The 21,021-nt window shown below is 36.3% G+C and overlaps 1 protein-coding gene across 1 annotated transcript; it reads right to left on the bottom strand.

Annotated features, from left to right (window-relative positions):
* Positions 1 to 3,696: 3,696 nt before the first annotated feature.
* prpf3 (PRP3 pre-mRNA processing factor 3 homolog (yeast)) lies at positions 3,697 to 19,965 on the bottom strand. Its single transcript, XM_051865321.1, has 17 exons — positions 19,747 to 19,965; positions 18,798 to 18,955; positions 16,159 to 16,289; positions 15,331 to 15,486; positions 15,009 to 15,095; positions 12,099 to 12,361; positions 11,801 to 11,919; positions 11,509 to 11,696; positions 11,226 to 11,392; positions 10,922 to 11,004; positions 10,639 to 10,782; positions 9,738 to 9,837; positions 7,889 to 8,002; positions 6,821 to 6,939; positions 5,132 to 5,209; positions 4,954 to 5,015; positions 3,697 to 4,606 (listed from the first exon to the last, which is right to left on the bottom strand). The coding sequence occupies exons 2-17, from the start codon at positions 18,940 to 18,942 to the stop codon at positions 4,457 to 4,459; spliced, it is 2,106 nt and encodes a 701-aa protein (XP_051721281.1). The 5' UTR covers positions 18,943 to 18,955; positions 19,747 to 19,965; the 3' UTR covers positions 3,697 to 4,456.
* Positions 19,966 to 21,021: the final 1,056 nt, after the last annotated feature.

Here is a 21,021-nt window from a genome sequence, read left to right as displayed (position 1 = left end):
GGATGTTTTTACCACTGTGTTACATGACCTTTCCTTTTAACAACACTTAATGAGCGTTTTTCCAATTCTTGCTTGATGTACAACTTCAGTTGCTCAACAGTCCATTAATGGTGCCTTCACAAATGTGCAAGTTACCCATACCATGGGCACTAACACACCCCCATACCATCACAAATGCTGGCTTTTGAACTTTGCACTGATAACAGTCTGGGTGGTCCTTTTCCTCTTTAGCCCGGAGGACACGACGTCCATGATTTCCAAAAACAATTTAAAATGTGGACTTGTCAGACCATAGTACACTTTGACACTTTGCATCAGTCCATCTCAGATGAGCTTGGGCCCAGAGAAGCCGGCGGCATTTCTGGGTGTTGTTGATGCCTTTCCCTTTGCATGGTAGTTTTAACTTGCACTTGTAGATGTTGTGACGAACTGTGTTAACTGACAATGGCTTTCTGAAGTGTTCCTGAGCCCACGTGGTAATATCCTTTACAGAATGTCTGTTTTTAATGCAGTGCCACCTGAGGGATTGAAGGTCACGGGCATTCAGTTTTGGTTTATGGCCTTGCCACTTACATGCAGAGATTTCTCTGGATTCTCTGAATCTTTTGATATTATGGACTCAAAGTGGTGAACCACACCCCATCCTTGCTTGTGAATGACTGAGCCTTTTGGGATGCTCCTTTTATACCCAATCATGACGCTCACCTGTTTCCAATAAACTTGTTCACCTGTGGAATGTTCCAAACAGGTGTTTTTTGAGCATATCTCAACTTTCCCAGTCTTTTGTTGCCCCTGTCCCAGCACTTTTGGAATGTGTTGCAGGCATCAAATTCAAAATGAGTGAATATTTGCAAAAAACAATCAAGTATATCAGTTTGAACATTAAATATCTTGTCTTTGTGGTGTATTCAATTAAATATGGGTCAAAAAGGATTTGCAAGTTAATGTATTATGTTTTTATTTACATTTTACCCAATGTCCCAACTTCATTGGAATTGGGGTTTGTACAGGTGCTGGTCATATAATTAGAATATCATCAAAAAGTTGATTTATTTCACTAATTCCATTCAAAAAGTGAAACTTGTATATTATATTCATTCATTACGCACAAACTGATATATTTCAAATGTTTATTTCTTTTAATTTTGATGATTATAACTGACAACTAAGGAAAATCCCAAATTCAGTATCTCAGAAAATTAGAATATTGTGAAAAGGTTCAATATTGAAGACACCTGGTGCCACACTCTAATCAGCTAATTAACTCAAAACACCTGCAAAGGCCTTTAAATGTCTCTCAGTCTAGTTCTGTAGGCTACACAATCATGGGGAAGACTGCTGACTTGATAGTTGTCCAAAAGACGACCACTGACACCTTGCACAAGGAGGGCAAGACACAAAAGGTCATTGCAAAAGAGGCTGGCTGTTCACAGAGCTCTGTGTCCAAGCACATTAATAGAGAGGCGAAGGGAAGGAAAAGATGTGGTAGAAAAAAGTGTACAAGCAATAGGGATAACCGCACCCTGGAGAGGATTGTGAAACAAAACCCATTAAAAAATGTGGGGAAGATTCACAAAGAGTGAACTGCAGCTGGAGTCAGTGCTTCAAGAACCACTACGCACAGACGTATGCAAGACATGGGTCGCATACCTTGTGTCAAGCCACTCTTGAACAACAGACAGCGTCAGAAGCGTCTCGCCTGGGCTAAAGACAAAAAGGACTGGACTGCTGCTGAGTGGTCCAAAGTTATGTTCTCTGATGAAAGTAAATTTTGCATTTCCTTTGGAAATCAGGGTCCCAGAGTCTGGAGGAAGAGAGGAGAGGCACACAATCCATGTTGCTTGAGGTCCAGTGTAAAGTTTCCACAGTCCGTGATGGTTTGGGGTGCCATGTCATCTGCTGGTGTTGGTCCACTGTGTTTTCTGAGGTACAAGGTCAACGCAGCCGTATACCAGGAAGTTTTAGAGCACTTCATGCTTCTTGCTGCTGGCCAACTTTATGGAGATGCAGATTTCATTTTCCAACAGGACTTGGCACCTGCACACAGTGCCAAAGCTACCAGTACCTGGTTTAAGGACCATGGTATCCCTGTTCTTAATTGGCCAGCAAACTCGCCTGACCTTAACCCCATAGAAAATCTATGGGGTATTGTGAAGAGGAAGATGCGATATGCCAGACCCAACAATGCAGAAGAGCTGAAGGCCACTATCAGAGCAACCTGGGCTCTTATAACACCTGAGCAGTGCCACAGACTGATCGACTCTATGCCACAACGCATTGCTGCAGTAATTCAGGCAAAAGGAGCCCCAACTAAGTATTGAGTGCTGTACATGCTCATACTTTTCATGTTCATACTTTTCAGTTGGCCAAGATTTCTAAAAATCCTTTCTTTGTATTGGTCTTAACTAATATTCTAATTTTCTGAGATACTGAATTTGGGATTTTCCTTAGTTGTCAGTTATAATCATCAAAATTAGAAGAAATAAACATTTGAAATATATCAGTCTGTGTGTAATGAATGAATATAATATACAAGTTTCACTTTTTGAATGGAATTAGTGAAATAAATCAACTTTTTGATGATATTCTACTTATATGACCAGCACCTGTATATGAGTGAAACGGCTTTCCGAACAAAAAACGTAGGGCATGACTTGATTTTGTCCTTCGGGAATTGATTGTAGTTCATTGTTGTTTGCTCTTGCTGTGATCTCATGTGAGTGACAAGTTGTCCCGCTCTGCACCAGTAAACACCATCAGAGAAGAGATGTTGTTGCAAGAGGAATGGGAAATTATTTTGATTAAAGATTATACAAGCGCATGAATTTAATTGCATGGATAAACTATTTATTAATACTGTAATATTCCATAAAAAATAAGAATTGTCCATTTTGATTTCAAAGTGACTTTAATGCTAGAAAAACCTATGCATCTTCTGGCTTTAAAACCAAACCAAATCCCAGCAACAGACTTCACCATGTTTGACCATTACCAGAATGGCAGAGTCTCTAGTGGAGACAAAGTGTGCTGGAGTGCTAGTTTGTGAGTGTATATGTAAGTTTGAACTGCACAAATTCACTACAGTCAGTGCAAGAATTCTGGAAGTGCTTTAAACCAGCAGTTAGGTGATCACCACTGGGTCCAGATGACACAGTATGAGTGGTTTAACAGAACTGCCAGGATGTCTAGCCTGGATGTACATGAACATTTGAGCTTGTTAATGCTCTGAACAAATGAATTATGAATCTGAACGAATCACTATATAACGGTTGGATTTTCATCTACTAAAGAGCAATCACAACAAATATAATTTCTGTTGTGAAAACATACAAGGTCTCGTAATTTAGGCGATTATACTTCTCGTGGACTCTGATGTACATATTTGTACTGAGAAAGTGTCTGCCCACTACTAGTGGAATTGGTTTTAAGCCCTAAGCCTGACCACTTGGAATCTGCTATGGAGCAGATTTATTATTTACAAATTTTCCTTATGAATTTGTTGTATGCACCATTCTACAGTAATGCTTGGTCTGTTGGGGAATGATAATATGATAATGATATGATAATGCAATTAACTGTGGCTGCGTAAATCAAAAATCCAAGGTGGTATTCTTTAATAAATTTGATGTCTTTTAAATTTGTTGAAATTACGTTATATATAACATGAAGTAAATCTCTCAGCAAACAAACAAGAACTTTCTTTGTTGTCCGAGCTTTAATGATCAACATTTGGTTGGTTGCACTTTTTGCATTTGATTTCTTGACATGAAATTGGGGGGGGGGAAATAAAAGCATGAAAAATAAATGTGCCATAAATGTAAATAGCCATGTGTTGTGTCACTTTCTATTGGACATTTAAATATGTGAACCAAAATAAAGATACTTCTCCATTCTTCAGCCACACTAAAATCAACACTTTTGTGTTATACTGAAACCAATGGTCTAGAACCTGCACTCAAATATGTCTGGTCAATCAGTAACAAACTACACTGTGTCAATTAACTTATTTCAGGAGTGAGGCTTACTGAAAAGACTACATCAAAATGGTGAGAGGACATGATGCTGCACTCAAACAAGATGGATCCAAGGTAGAAATAACACATGAGATCAAAGACGGCACAGCTTACACTATAAAACTGTTACAAGAGATACAAAACCAGTGTCCACCCTTGTTCAAGCTGCCACCACTGTAAAGTTCTGCAGCAGTACGCATAAGGGCTCATTCTGAATCCTAGCTCATTCTGAAGTCTTGCATTGTTTTACACCTGTACTGCAGGTATGCAAAACACAATCATCCTTTTACACACTCAAACTATATTTACATATACATGTTTGTCTCTGCTAAAGTCTATCCCACTTTTCTCTCTCTCAAAAAAAAAAAAAAAAAAAAAAAAGCGTGCAAGGTCCACATGCCACTGTGTCCTCTGTTGTTGTTCTTCAGAGTTCAGTCTATATCTCAGTCGTCAGTTGTCTCCAGAACACTCTGACTCAGAGCCAAGTCCCAGTAGTGCTCGGTGCCATGCTTCTTAAAATGTTCCCTAGCCATGCTTTCCGTTGGACACTGCTTAAACTTAACCTCCCCGTAGCTACGTTCCTTTGCTGTACCCTGAGGAATAAAATTGATACATTTAAGTACACAAAGGATTAATAAGAAAAAGGAAGAAAAACTTATTACTTATTTACTTTGTATTACTTCATATTACAGTGTCTACTTATATAGCTATAAAACCATGACATGGTCAACATTGAGAATTATTTTTGCTGTTTATTGATGTAAAGCTGCTTCAAAAATCTGTATTGTATAAAACACTATATAAATAAAGGTGACCTGACTTGAATGAAATGGCAAAAAAAAAATAGTTTCTATTACAAAGGGTGAGTAATGAGAGTAATGAACAATTTTTGGTAAATGTTCCATTACTTTGCAGAAGAATGAAACAGGTATGCATTTACCTCCCAAACCAAGGTGCATTTATTATTCTTCCTGGAACCCTCATCATCTGAATCTTGAGGCTCTTATATATAAAAAAAAAAAAAAAAAAAAAAAATCATGGAGGGTCAACTCCGAACCACAGCTCATAAAAGTTTGATTATAAATGTTTGGTCTACATACACTCCTATTTCCCCTTACCATCTCTTTTGGAATTCGGCTCATCCCATTTGATCCTATTCAACATCAGTCGTTTAAACTTCTTCTGTGACTTGGGTCCTACAAGGAGGAAGGAGTCAATTAATGGATAAATAATGATTCTAAAAATAATAATAATAATAATAATAATAATAATAATAATAAAAAACATCCATAGAGATCAGGGGATGTGCGATTAACTGTAATTGATTTTTCGATTTCAGCTTCCAACGATTATGAAAACAAGATACTCAAGGTAAAACGATTATTGTGCCGCTGCTGCATTCCATCCAGCCACCATCCTTTCCTTCACAGCAGTGCAATTTCGCTCCTTATTAAGCCAAACTTAACATCCAAATCAGCCGAATAAATAAGTGTTATAAAATGCAGTCTGCTGTTGCTAAACTGTGGGACATGGTTGATATTAAACAGTGCATGAAGCCGCAAAAGAGATCATGTTCCCTAGGAAGCTTTCTGTGCATGCGCTCCGAGACGAATCGAAACACATATAAGCAGTGTATAGCCTACTGTGGGCTTCGGATACACGCCTAAATGGTCAAAGAGCTTGCACACAAAATGGCAAAATTACGTTTTGGTGAGTATCCTCGTTAACACAGTTGGTTATGTCTTAAGTGAATGTAAACAGTTAAGAAAATGCGCGTGCAACAGTATATTGGATCCGTGCTGCTCTTAAAGTGATAGCAGCCTAATAATCTGCTGCAGTCATTAATTAATTTATTTATTCTATTTATTTATCCTTTATTTAACCAGGAGAATCCCATTGAGATATTGCTATCTCTTCTTCCAGAGAGACCTGATCAAGACGGCAGCACAAAGTTACACACAGAGAGATTTGATTAATGTTAATCAAAAGACAAAGATAAAATCACTCACTGCTCTTGAATGAATAACTTTTGTAGTTGTAACAAGGATTAGTCTATATTTAATGTATACAGCAGTGTTATTTTACATTTGATTACTTAATTCAGTTTCTGTTGTAGGCTATTACTCATCTAAATACCACTGTTAGTACATCTTGAAAAACCTAAAGCATTATTTGTATTTAATGTGTATTTTTGGTCTGTTGTATTTATTTGTTGATTTTGTTTGTCTAAACTGGGCAATATGTGAAAAATATTTCTCAATAATCACCTTAAAAAATATTGCGATATCCGATAATATCGTCTACCCAAGCCCCACCCCTGCCGGAGACAACATAGCCAACACGCACTGTAAGCACATCAGTTTGGTTGCACTTTATTTGACAATAGCCTGCGATTCAGCAAGCTTAATTTAATTAAAGGTTAAAGGTTTGTTTTTCTTTTCTTAGTTTGTGCTTTAATATAAAACATTAGCTTTGTCATGTTAGCGTTGTTAATAATTTCCACACTGCTCTTATCCAGTGTTTGAAATGAATTTCGTTTAGTGAAGAGAACTGTTGAATTGAACAGCATTTAACAGAGTTCAATTGTGAAGGTGGACATTCTGGTGGTGATTGTAAGAATGATAAATGTATCAATAATTGTCTCTCATCTAAAATTACACATATCATGAAATAAGACTTTGATCATATCACCCACCAATAATCGTGTTAAATAATCGTGATTTCAATAATGACCAAAATAATCGTGATTATGATTTTTGCAATAATCAAGCAGCCCTAATCGAGATTTCCCAATCATATTCACCCACCTCCCTCCACTACTACGATGTTGACGTCTTTGTGCAGTACCACAGTGCCAGTAAGGTACAGTTGGTTTGCATTGGCCTCCACCTTAAACTTCTTGGCTGGGTTATGCAGATTTCGGATTCTGTGGGCAAAGCAGATAAACCACTTGAGTAAACAACAGGAACTGGCCATGCTATATGTATGTTGTTGTGTGCAAGCACCAAGAACGATGCAAAAAAAGGTTGACTGAAAGCTGAAATCATGAGAGCAAACAAAAACAAAAAAAAATCTGTATCGAATGTGACGAGACAGAACAACTTAGGACTGTGATATAATAGACCTTAGTCAGGGTAGTGCCATATTTAATTGTTTGACAGGAATGAAAACAAGGCTGTGAGGGATAAAATACAGTGCATTCAACAGACTGTACTGTTGTTTAACAACATATCGATTGTTCAGCTGATGAAATGTCTTTACAAAAAAACTTTCAGTATACTAAAACTCCATGAAACAGTTTTAAAAGTTGTGAAAATTACGTGATCTAGGACCTTTATACAGTGCGTGCCATTGTAAAGACTGTACGTTTATCCCTCACAGCCTCGTTTTCATCTGTTAAATTTAACATGGCGTCTAACCTGACTAATGTTTTTAAATTGCAGACTGATAGTAAAATAAAAGCAACCAACTAGTGTCCTCCTTAACCACACAAAGTTGGTTGAGAGAATACCCAGAGCGTGAATACCCAGTTGAAATCTGGTGGCTACTTTGAAGAAGCTAAACTACAAAATAGTATAATTGTTTAACATTTTCGGCCACTGCATAATTCATTTTTTTGATGACTACTATTATTCTGAATTGTGGACTTCTCTTTCGCATTCAGTTCAGCAGTTTTGTGGAGCTGTAGATTATCAGGATGCAGCGTGACTGTAGAACACTCCTGTTGGAAACACTGTGGGAGATTGGGTTCTCTAAAGCAGAACCCAGCAAGCTAACAAGACTTTGTAATCAAGCTGTTTATTCAGTGAGTGTGTGTTACAGCACAAATATTACATTTTAATGCAATATTTTAGCTGATTTGTCATGTTTTGTACCTGTAAACAGCAATGTGAACCCCATGACTCAAATCCTCCTTAAGTTTCTTCACCTTCTTCTCTTTCCTTTGTTCTGCCGTGAGTTTGCGTGCTGCATTTGCCTCCTCATGGGCCCTGAACACACACGGTGAAACATCACTCTATGCACACTACGCAAAGCAAAAATAAAAGAACAGAATGCCATATTTCCCCAAAATATAAATTGCATTTTTTTTAATCATCTAAAAAGGTGTTATGACTTATTTTCCAAAGCCAAGCATGCAAAATGCGAAAAGCAAAAACATTTGGATTCATGCCGAGAGAGAGAGAGAGAGAGAGAGAGAGAGAGAGAGAGAGAGAGAGGCATGAGTTTATTTGTGTAGTGCATTTAATTTTTTCTTTTTATAATTTAATTCCTGTTCTGAATACAGCTAAATGTAAATGATTTGTTGTGGAGTGAAGGGAACTAAAATACATATTTATAGTGTTTATTAGGGATGGGAATTTCAAGCAAAAATAATATTCAATGATCGCTGGGAATTATTTGATCATTATTCGAAAATCACACCCCTCCCCCGCATGCACGCACGCATGTATAGGATACACGCACAAACAGAGAGAGGGAGAGAGACCATTCACGCTTTCAATCTATATAATAACAAACTGTTTAATTCATTAGGGAATAGGCTATCTTAACTGAAGCCAAATAATGACTAACGTGCTGAAACATTAATATATTAAACTTAAGGGGTGGGGGTTGAAAGTGAACGTAAAATGTGCACGGCCATTCATAATGGTGCGAGCGTTATGGCTTATTGCGAGCGAGTGTTTTCAATTAATTCCTATTGAAGTTGAGCTTCCATAAGAATTAACTGAAAACGCTCGCTCTGCACCAGTGGACACGCACCATTATGAATGCCTGTGCAGAAGTGGGCATTTTACTGTCACTTTCAGATTAGTGCCAATTCAGGAGTGGCGATTGCTTAAATGGTGGGTTCATTATTATTCCTAATGAAAAACAACAACAAAACAGTACAATGACAAACTCGCTTAAATGGGCGCTTTTACATTTCGCTTTGAAACCAAATCTTCCACCGTCATCTTGTCAGTCAAGAGTGAGGTGAAATCTGACTCCTGCTGTTGATTTGTGCAACAACTCATTTGGCTTATGCTGAATTGAGCAGACAGGTTTAGTTTTTTAGTGTGTAGTGTCTGTTCTCTAACTGAACTAAATGATTTTTATTACTATAAAAAAATAAATAAATAAAAAATAAAAAAGTGGGGTGGGGGTAGTGCCGCTGTGGGCAAGTGATGATACAGGTGTTGCAGCTGAACACCGGTAGCACCGACTATCGCAGCAAGCCTACCTCAAGCCATAATGATTTTAGGCTGCCTAAACACGTTATAACATATTGTGAACAGCCCGAATGACGGTACTTACGTGAACATTAATTTAATGTTTCTGTTATATGTCACGCAAGTCTACAGTGTGTGTGAGAGAGACAATGTGTTGTTCTTCTGTTGTCTGAGAGTTGATTGACAGCTTTTAGGTGAATTATTGGCAGCGCACGCCACCCTCTGGTTGCAGGAACATGTCACCATTGCATCAGCACCAAAACATGGGGAATTTTTTTTTAAAACAACAGCACAACCTATTCGATATTCTATAATTAAATCAACTAATCAAATATTTGAAAATCGTGCCACATCCCTAGTGTTTATAATGTTTATAAAACAATGTTTGTATAATGTTTGTAAATGTGCAATAATGTTTGTAAATGTGCAATTTTGACCTGATGCGACGACTTCTCTAGAAAATGCAGTACTATTGGCTTTGAAACCAATACTTTGTGCATGTGAAACCACTCACTTCTGCCTCTTGGCCATTTGTGCTCTAACATGAGCCTCCACTTTAGTGGGGTCCTGCACAGCTTCCGTCCCCAAAACCCTCATCAGATTAGAGATCCGCACTGCAGACAAACATAGACACAAAAATTGCATACACAGAGAAAAGTACAGAGCACAGAGCTGTAATCTAGTGGCTACTCTGTAGAAGCTAAAATATGCAGCGTTTTATACATACACATTTTTACCACTAAATTTCCTTGACTTTTGATGCAATATTCATGATCTAATATTCCATGAAAGTCTATGTATGTATGAATGTGAAATAAGAATGTTCTTATATATATATATATATATATATATATATATATATATATCTACATATGTTACATGTAGTTACTATAGTAGTAACTGTAAATTATGCATAATTACATTCAGCTAACCCTAAACCAAACCAAACCAAACCCTAATCCTAACCCTATAGCAAGTACATGTAGTTACTTAATATTACTCAGTACTTAAATGTATAATTATAGTGTAACAAAGACACCTTAAAATAAAGTGTAACCTTAGTTTTAATAATAATACAAGCTGCGACTGTGACAGACTTTACTCCATGCAGAGAACATAGCATCACAAACATGGGGGGGAATTCCCCCCTTAGGTGACACTTATAATGGGGGGAGGCAAGTGCTGATGTGAAGCTATTTGCGCATTAGAGAAAGAGAAGATGTGGTACTGCTGAATCACTCATGCTGCTTTTAAATTACTGATTTGATCTGATATTCTGACTGTGTGGATTAATTTACTGATCTAATCAACATGTTATAGTGAATAACTATTAGCAGGAATTTCCTGCATTATAGGCTATTCTATTATACAGACTTTTGTAAAACAAATTTCCAGGTGTCTGGCTGATGATGTACCTTTGGGTTCAGGTGGAGGCATAAGACCCAATCGGACCTTTTCCTGCACCTCTTTCTGGCCTTCTCTACGAGTTTGTCTCCTCAACTTCTTTTGTTCCTTCTTAGTCAAATACACACCCAGAGTCACTGGCTTATCTGTATCCACTGAGAAATAGAAGCAAAAAGAGAAAGACAGAAATAGAAACATAAAAGGTTAGGCCAAACATTCGGATCAATGAATCTTTTGAAATTCAACCAGTTTCTGTCTGCAGAAGGTTTTGATGTTCAATGCATGCATGAATACCTGGAGGGGCCATCTGAATGGGGTGTTCAACTAGGTTGGTGACTCCATGCATTTCCACCTCATCTAAATTTGTACATGCAGATCTGAAAAAAAATTACAGAAGAAATGTAATATGACCACTTTCACTCAATTCTGTTATTAATTATCAAAAGGAACTACATGACTGCCAGATTATATGGAAAAGACCGCCTGAATCCTTCACAATGTCAATACGACTTTGGACCAGCATGTTTTTTTTCCCCCTAAACTTGTCTTGTATATTTTATAATTGTCTGTAGCAGATTTGAAAGCTTTTGACTCTTACAATTCTATGTGGGAAGGCAAGATGTAGGAGTCCCACCACTCTATATGAGGAATCTCCCCCTCTCCCAGCTCTTTCTTGGGGGCAATAAGAGCTAGCTTAGTGGACGCCTGTATGCCTGTCTTCTTGGCAGCCTGAGCAATCTCCATCTGTAACTTCTCCAACTGAGCCTGAGGACAGGAAATAATGATTCCTCAACTATTATTGATCAAAGTTTTTTTTTTTTTAAATCAAATTTTTAATCTATGCATTTTAGTCAAAAATAAAGAGGGATGCTGTTGCCTACCTTGGTGCGTATGCGCTGGGCGATCTTCTCAAAGCGCCCCTGTTCATGGAACCTAAAGCCTTTCTTGGCTCTCTGTGCAGGAGTAAGGGCCACGCGTGGGTCAAAGTAAGACGTGGATTCCAGGTCATCACTGGGTTTTTCCTTTAACTGCTGCCGAAACTGTTCCCTCTTCACCGCTCTGATGTTTGCTAGAGACAGAGGGAAAAAATAAAACAAAAGAGAACATTAGGAAAAATACATTTCAAAACAACCAAATGTGAGAGATTCATATTTCTGTAGCAGTGTGTGGTACCTTTTAGAGTGGGCATACGATGTGTGAGCTCAATTTCTTTCCCACTGGCATCAACAGTTCGTCCGAGCTCATCCAAAATGAGGGGAGTTGGCTTTGTGATTTCACGAGGCTCCACTTTACTATAAGCAAATATGTGAAAACTTAACTAATTTGTTTTAGCAATAAATTTCTCCTTAACATGAAAACACATTGCAATTTAATAAAAATGTTACTAAGAAACATGAAGCTTGCTCCCAATATTCTTCTTCAGATTATGTACAAAACAAGACCAGCATTTCTACATGCATACAACACTCACGGTGGTGCAATGCCCATGGCGTGCAGGTTGGCCAGGGCTACCAGGTTATGTGGGCCTGTGTTTCCCAAAGCGCCCAGAATTCCTGGTTTCATGGCCAGCGTGGACTGGATCTTGGCCTGCAGCTCAGCTGCCTTGCGGGCTTTCTCTATAGCGTCATTCATGAAGTTAGCAGCCTGAGAGGGAGCGATGGACTGGGTGGCACCCACCGCTGGGAGGATGGGACGTGGAGCACTAGAGTCCGTCTGAGATGGAATCAGTCTGGACTACAGGAGTGAAAACAAAAGTTTGGTATCCATTTTTAAAGCTTAGATGACAAAGGATGACAGACTATTAGGGATTAAAAAAAAGATAACACAACATAAGCGATAACAGCATTGCTGTCTACTCTGTACCAGTTATAACGTCTTTTAATGTAAACTGGAATTTAGGGCTACATAATTGATTAATCTGTCGATTATTTCTTCAATAAATCGATTACAGGATGAAAAAAAATCCAATAGTTATAAATTATTAAAAATGTAAATTGCTGATTGCTTATTTTAAAGCAGAAGTTTAAATCATTCAATTAAACAAGGCTCACACACTGAATGTTAACTGGTATGAGGAACACATTCACTGGAACATTGTAATTATATTACATTCATACTCCTTTACAAAACAAAGTCGGTAACACTTTGTAATAAGTAGTAAAGTGCCTATAAGTCAACTATTAGTTTATAGTTAATTCATAGTTTATAAATTGTAGTCTTTATATTGTTAATATATTAATAGGTTATATACAAATAGTGAGTTAATTCATTGTCACAGTAATTTGTTAACTTCCTATTGTTTAATTCTCATATGTAAAGAGTTACATGGGTCAATGACGTGATGCCTAAATTTTTTTTCAGTTAAAATTTGGTTTAAATGCATAAAAAGATACCATATATATAGTACCCCTCCCGTGCATGTACTCACTTTAACTTTACAAATAACTAATGTTTTTTTAAATTTTCTGTTATTTAAAGTGTCAAAATATCATGTGGTGCAACCGTCTGACCATAACTTCTGTTTTGGAAATGTCTTTGAAATTACTCTAAATTTATTTGAACTCATTTTCTGCACTATTTGTCATGATTTCCAATGTGTTTTGTAATCCTGTACAAAATTGCAAAGCATTTCCATCATAATATACAAACAAACATTGTCCGTTGATGTCCATTTTATGAAATATGTGGTGCGATCATCAAAAAGTCACTTTGGGACTTTCATGTTGAAATCAATTCAAAGACAAAGACGTTGCATCATATACCAATTCGCGAAGGACCCATGGAAGCAGCAAGCAGGTTTGTAACCGTCTTCAATTTGGACCAAAAAAAAAAAAAAAAAAAAAAAAAACCTTTTTAACGGCTGGTATGTAGTTACCACATTTGGATATCATTTGGTATGACCTCAAAAAAAAAAAATAATAATAATAATAAGTTATTTCTGCAAATATATACTTTTATTACAAATGTCATAGTGACCTTTTGTAGGAAGCCAGCTTGTTTTGTTTAGGTGGCCAATTCTGTGCCTGTACCTAATATGTGGTGCGACCACAGCAGAGTGTTTTCCATGATAGATATATGCCCTAGATTGGCAGTTTTTGTGCTTTTATATTCAGTTGATGATTTATATACATAAAGTACTTTATTTTAGTATCATTTGGAATAGATTTTTTATGCAATTTGGGTCATTTTATAAAAACATTTCAAACAGTTTGTTTGTATTGTACAATATGAGGAAAAAAAAAAGTTTAAAGCATGTAATTTCAGTTTGGTAATTATGAATTTATTAGTCACTTATTGTTTATTTATAAATATTTCTATTTTACCAGATGCCACTGCCAAGCAAAGTAAAAACCGCTGGCTATAGGCAGCCTCTTAATTCTGACCCTGCAGCAAGAATGTAGTTACACCTTGCTAGGAGAAGAGTGAAATGTTATTACAATTTAAAATATCTGTTTTCTATGTGAATATATAGTAAACTGAAATTTATTCCTGTGATCAAAGCTGAATTTTCAGCACCATTACTCCAGTCTTCAGTGTCACATGATCCTTCAGAAATCATTCTAATATGCTAATATGCTGCTCAAGAAACATTTCTGATTATTATCATTGTTCATATTTTTGTGGAAACTGTGATATATTTTATTTGTCAGGATTATTTGATGAATAGACAGTTCAAAAGAACAGCATTTATTTGAAATAGAATCTTTTGTAAAATTATAAATGTCTTTACTGTCACTTTTGATCATTTTAGGCCCAATGTGAGATGAATTAAAGTATTAATTCATTTTTTCTAAGTCAACTTAAATGAAATGGTGCACTTATATTGCTTGTAATATTTTTTTTGTTTGTTTTGTTTTTGTGTTTTGGTTAATGTGTAATTATTTTAAAAAGTACTTATAATTGCATATATAATTAAATAATATAAAAGTTTTATTAATAAGACTAATCGACAAGAAAAAAATATCAAGAATCATTTAGGAATCGGACTGCAACTCCCAGAATCAGAATCGAATCGTGAGGTGCCTAAAAAAATCCCACTCCTACAATGATTTATTGCTTGTCTTTATTGAATAATAAAGATAAAGAGCTTAAAAAAAAATAATCGCATATTAAATCGCAATCGCAATATTGGTAAAAATAATCGCAATTAGATTATTTTCCAAAATCGTTCAGCCCTAATTTAATGTCAAAATAAATATTTTAGTCAGAAGTATAGCGCACATTTTATTCTGAAAAACAAGATTGCCTGTGATTAATTTATCAACAATTTATCAAATGAAATAAACCAAATGCAAGGTATTTTTATGATTCCTTAGATTTCTTTTAAACACACGTACTACAGGGCAGTCGCTGTAAACAGGTGCTTGTTATTGTTTATTACCTGCACAGTGGGGACAGGAGCCACAATACTTAGCTGTTTCTTTCTCTCCTCAATCTGCCGTGTGGCTGCTTCCATCATTTGCTTGATCTGAAAATAGGGTAGAGTATCACAGATAGTATTTACACATGACACAGGCAGTACATCAAAAATATTAAATTATGAGCAATTAGTGCCCTCTATGAAAAAGCTGTGAACTTTCATACTGCAGCACTAAGCAATATGTTTTATCAAGTATTTTTAGGTTTACAAGTCATAAAACATTCTAATTCTAAATATTCTAGTGATCACACTTCATCCCATTTTACTGATGGCGTGGTGTTACCTGCATCTTGGTAAGCATGCCAGGACTCTCTGTAGGGGGTCCAGGTAAAACAGCTGGTTCGTCCACCTCCTCAAAGCGAGGTACCCTCTTCTTCTTTACTGCTGTATCCACACTGTGTCCATCCTTCACTCCTTCCACCTCATCTCCAAACACTTCCTAAACAAAAGGAGAGAGGGAAAAAAATAACACCGAGAGAAAGTTTACTTAAAGGGACGGACCCATTTACTCACCCTCATGTTGTTCCAAATCTGTATGAGTATCTTTCTTCTGCAGAACACACAAGATGATATTTTAAAGAATGTTGGTAACCAGACATCTGACAGTGGCCATTGACTTTCATAGTATTGTTTCCTACTATGGAAGTCAATGGCTACCGTTGACTGTATGATAACCAACATTCTTTAAAATATCTTCTTTTGTGTTCAACCAAAGAAATAAACTCATACCGGTTTGGAACAACTTAAGTGAAATTTTCATTTTTGGGTGAACTATCCCTGTAACCTACCTTCTATTAAGTGTCTGTTTCAGAAAAGAGTGACTCAAAATTGATTCAGAACAGACTATAGCTGTGTCCCAATTCAGGGGCTGCGTCCTCCGGAGGCCGCATTTGAAGGCTGCATACGCCATCAAGTCGTTCTCATTTAAGAAAAGTAACTGTTAGATTGCAAAATAATTACAGTATTTTACACCTCACGAGGAATAAAAGTCAATTTTATTACAGTTACTTTTCTTAAATGAGACCGACTCGATGACGTATACACAGCTTATTTGTTTTCTTAATAAATATTTCTTCACACTCAGACATTGGAGACACAGAAAACTCTATACCTTCAGTTCTCTTTTGCGGTTCTTCTCTCCAGCTCCTTTGTTGCCACGGGAGTTTTTGCTTTCCTCAAGAGCTTCAAACAGACGCTCAACAAAGCTACTTGCCGAATCATCAAGAAACGGCCTTAGCTGGTCTAAAAGAAAAGAGATATTGATCATCATTAATGAAGAGTCTCATGGAATTCTCACTGCTTTGCCACAGTATATCAGACGCATTAAAAAAACTCAGTTACTCAGACTCTAAAATTAAGAGTAATTCTGCATACACCACTGTTGCCATTGAGGCCCTCTACACTGGACGTGACAAAGCATCCGCTGCAAACCCATTTGTTCTTTGTGTAAGAAGTAGCGCAAGCACTTGGAGTACTTCAGAAATAGAACAGGTTTAATCAGTTTAATGTCGGGAATTTGTTGTGTCACACTGCATCCAGTGTAAAAAGCATCACTGATTATAATCAGTTCTATTTGCTTTTGTCACATCACGCCACTCACATCTTGTGTAGACAGGGTGTTACGTTAAAAATAAAATGGATAGTAAAGACAGACGTGTCAACTAGGGGTGTAAATTTTTTTAATGATACCTGAGAGATTTCTGTCCCTCCATTTAAAGTTAATTCCCCTAAAACTTAAAAGATCCCCCAAAAAAAAAAAGTTCATAAAGGCATCGTAAAAATAATCAATCGAGTGATTTAATCCAAGTCTTCTGAAGACACACGATCGATTGATATGATGAACAGATTTAGAACACATATGCTGTAGTAAACACGAATGTTCAAAACGTACATGCGTGCGTGCGAGGACAATGAGATCAGAATTTAAATTTTTGGACAAACTAACCCTTTAAAGTTTCCATTTCGAGCTACATTCATATGTGGTTTGAAACCTTTGACATGCTTATTGCAATTAGAACTGTCATTGCATTGATCTGAAATGCACATATTGCGTTTTTAGTATTAGCAGTATGATGATTCAAAGCATTTTAGATGGTTTATTCTTATCATGCAAGTGCATTAATAGAGGCAGAGACAGGACATAGTGAGCACCGGGAGAAAAAGCTGCTTTGAAAGCGCGAGAGTACTGTGTAAGAAAAAACGCTTGCAGAGTTTCAGTGACATTACTACATTAAACTACTATATATAATGTTGAATACAATCAGGGGCGTTTCCTCCAAAGAAGCAAGGGAGGCAGTGCCTCAAAAAAAATAGGATGAGAAATAATTCATATTACATATAAAACAACACAAATATTACAAATTACGACATTAAAAAGAGCGCAGTCACTCGTATTTCTAAAGGAACACTGCCTAACAGTGACAACCGCAGGTAAAGTTACAGCAGTGACTTGGTTTTGATAAAAAGAAGATTTATTAGAATACATTGTTAATGTAAAATTACAAAATAGAATTGTATTTGTCTCTTTTTTTCTTTTTTGATGTAATGTAATGTTCATTTAACAAGGAAGATGTGTCAACGTTGTCATGCCTACCGTCACAGCCCTAATTTCAACATTTACTATACATTATTAGTATCAAATGTTTGTTAACATTATTTAATGCACTGTGAACTAACATGAACAAACAATGAACAGCTGGATTTTTATGAACTTAAAGATTAAGAAATACTTTAACAAATGTATTGCTCATGGTTAGTTCAAGTTAGCTAATACATTCATGTTAACAAATGAGACCTTATTGTAAAGTGTTACCAGGATATCTTTATTAGTCAGTGCATAAGTCTCTTTATATTGCAACAAATTTTCTTCCCATTCCAAAATAATGTAGTTTTTTTGTTTCAAACAGAGCAGCTCGAACCACCTCTTACATGATGACAGGTATAATAACAGGTACAATTCTGAGCATATAATTCACCTTGGTGAATAGCATCATTTTCACTACATTTATCCTCCCCCATAATGTTGTAAGAAGATGACTCCATCTCATGATACTTGTATCCATTTCACTATTTTTTAAGACTAATTTCATGTGCACTTGCTAAATCAGTTTTAATCCTAAAGCCTCATTTATTTGTCTCTGTAATATTTATTGTAACCTCCATTACCATCCAAAACCACAATTAATCTTTTACCATGACTGATATAAAGAAACTCCATTTTCCCCCCAATTAATTTTATTAGTAATACTATTTTAATGACTAACTAGAGAAAATGCATCAGATAAAGAATACTACTATCTGCCAGTGTTGCCATTTATTTAAGCTGACTGAGATCATGTGTTTCAATGGCAAACCTACACAGTTAAAAATTAGCAAACATTTAGCAGAATTCTCATCTAAATCTGTTGTGTGTAATAAGTCTCACCACTATCATTACAAACTTCAAGCAATCAGGCTCTATTACATTTATTCACAATGAATGTTAAGATACCATAAAGATACTTTTTTTTTTTTTTAGGAGACTACACTTAAGGCATACACAGTGCAAGTTTAGACACCCGGGAGCTTGTGAGCCCTTGCACACGATACGAGTCAAGTTAAGCTGATAATCATGTCAAAGTAGTTGGTACATGGCACAGTTGAACATTGCGAGCTGGTAGCACTGGTCAAATTCAGGCAGACTCCTCAAATTTTTTCAATTTTTTTGTAAAATTATTGATAGGAGCTCATAAGGTAAAGAAAATATCTTACCTGTGGTTTTTCTCTTGTCCAGGCCTTTTCCCACACAGTGCAATGCTGCTGTGACCACAGTGGGTTCAGAAAAACCAAGGACCTTCTTTACTATGCGTTCCACCCATGGCCTCAGCTCATCAACCTCACGCTTGGGAAGAGACATGCTGGAGGAAAATCTAACAAACAAACAAACAAACAAAATGTAATACTAATGTCACAGTTCACTTGCAGTTTAATAGCTTTGTCATATTTCACATTAATAGATAAGTCTAATAATTTATTTGCACTCCTTTACAAGATATTTATAATGGTTCTCAGTTATTTAATGTCTCAAATTACAATCTGCTTATTAGTCCTTTGACACTCCTTTGAGTGTTTCAAGTACACAAATCTTCAATAAATGACTTAAACCATTTAAATAAATGGGGCCGAACAACAGTTTAAGAATATTTTGTATTTGGTGTGTTTGATTTAGTCTCCATTTACAAATATATGTGATTCCAACTTATGCATGCTTTATGGACCTTGGATTTTTTGGCTTTTGAATAATTCAAAGAGCAACAACGATAATACAACACAATAATTATTAGAATCAGTGCAATAAAGTGCTGCGCAAGATTCAGTTCAGTTGTGTTACTAGCCTCAAGAGTTCACTGAATTGGCTCTAAACTTAAGTCTCTCAGAAAGTTACCCAATGCATTGCAAAAATATACCGTCCACAGAACAGCACTGAAAAGTAATATTATTCAGTGTCAGTAATTTCAGAATCGTCACTTTGTGTAATTCTTTTTTTTTTTTCTTTTTTTTTATGACAGTCATGGCTAATACCAAGTTGCCGCCGTTATATTACAGTAACAACTATAATTGTAGCAAGGATAATTTAATATCGGAAGTTATGGTTACCAGGGTAATGTTTTAAAGAAGGGTTTCGGTAGCAAACGAACCGAACCTTAACACAAACACTTACCTCTCACTTTTTTCAGCTGTTTTACAGCGACCTGACAAGTTTCCTCGTTATTTAAAATGCTCGTTTTTTCTTCCTCCACACCAAATCACTAAGTTAAAAATGATCCGATAGTTATGTAAATAAAGGGAGGAAAAGTCCTGAAATGTTTCTAGACTTCTCTGCTCCCACGGTGTTGGCTGAACGTTTTCCAATGGCGAAACGGAAACGGAAGTTGCTAGTGAACGTTTCCGCCGGAAAGCCACGCATTGACGCCTGCAACACTGCTGTCATCTGTCGACCTGGAGTGGGAAATTTCGACTTAATTAATAATGTTGTTATGTTACAACATAAACATAACCTGCTTAAAATTAAGTACGTTACCGATGATACTGATATCATTAACCGTTATTAACCCTTTAATGGCCAAGCACAGGAAACATATTTATTTGCACAATGATAGTTTAGTTTTTGTTTACTAAAAAGTGGAAATAGACTCTCTTAATGACACAATTACACTTGCTAATTTGTGTGTTTTAAACGTTTACCATGATAACCATAGATTCTCCGAAAATATAGACAAGGGGTGTCCAATCCTGCTCCTGGAGGGCCACTGTCCTGCAAAGTTTAGCTCCAACCCCAATTAAACAGACCTGAACTAGTATGATATGCTATATATCATCCATCCATTCTCCAAACTGCTAGCATTTACACTCATTCCTACGGGTAAATGAAATATCACCAATTCACCTGTGCTGCATGTCTGGGAAATGGAGCACTCGAGCGGTCAGACCTTCTTGCTCAGTGCTACCCGATGATCCTCCTTACCGATATATGCTATGTAAATCAAGATATATATGTAAATTAATTATATGATTTGATCAGTTCAGCAAGCCCTCTGAAACTACATTACATTATAAAATATAGCCTAGTTATATCTTTGATGTTCATGAAAATGAGCACATGGTATGATTGATTTGTTTTCAAATACACTGCTATAGTGTATTTTTGAAAATCGCAGTGCAGTGATTTATATTCTTAGCATACAGCACCCGATTGGCCTCTTCAGGGTGAGTGTAGTACAAATAATTCTAACAGGATATGCTCTACCAAAGGGTTAAGAGGCCAGTTATAAAAGTTTTGCCTTTTGTTCCATAGAAGGCAGACCATTTACACAATTAATGTGGAAAATCACTTAAAATCACTAAAAACTGAATTTTATAGATCAACCCTTCATTCTTCATTTTTAACTAAACAGTTTTTTTTTTTTTTTTTTCACCTTTTGGAATCTTCACATAA

Source organism: Ctenopharyngodon idella, chromosome 16 (assembly GCF_019924925.1).
Source record: "Ctenopharyngodon idella isolate HZGC_01 chromosome 16, HZGC01, whole genome shotgun sequence".
NCBI lineage: Eukaryota > Metazoa > Chordata > Actinopteri > Cypriniformes > Xenocyprididae > Ctenopharyngodon > Ctenopharyngodon idella.
Note: the sequence above shows the minus strand (reverse complement) of the source record. Positions and strands in the feature narration are given on the sequence as shown.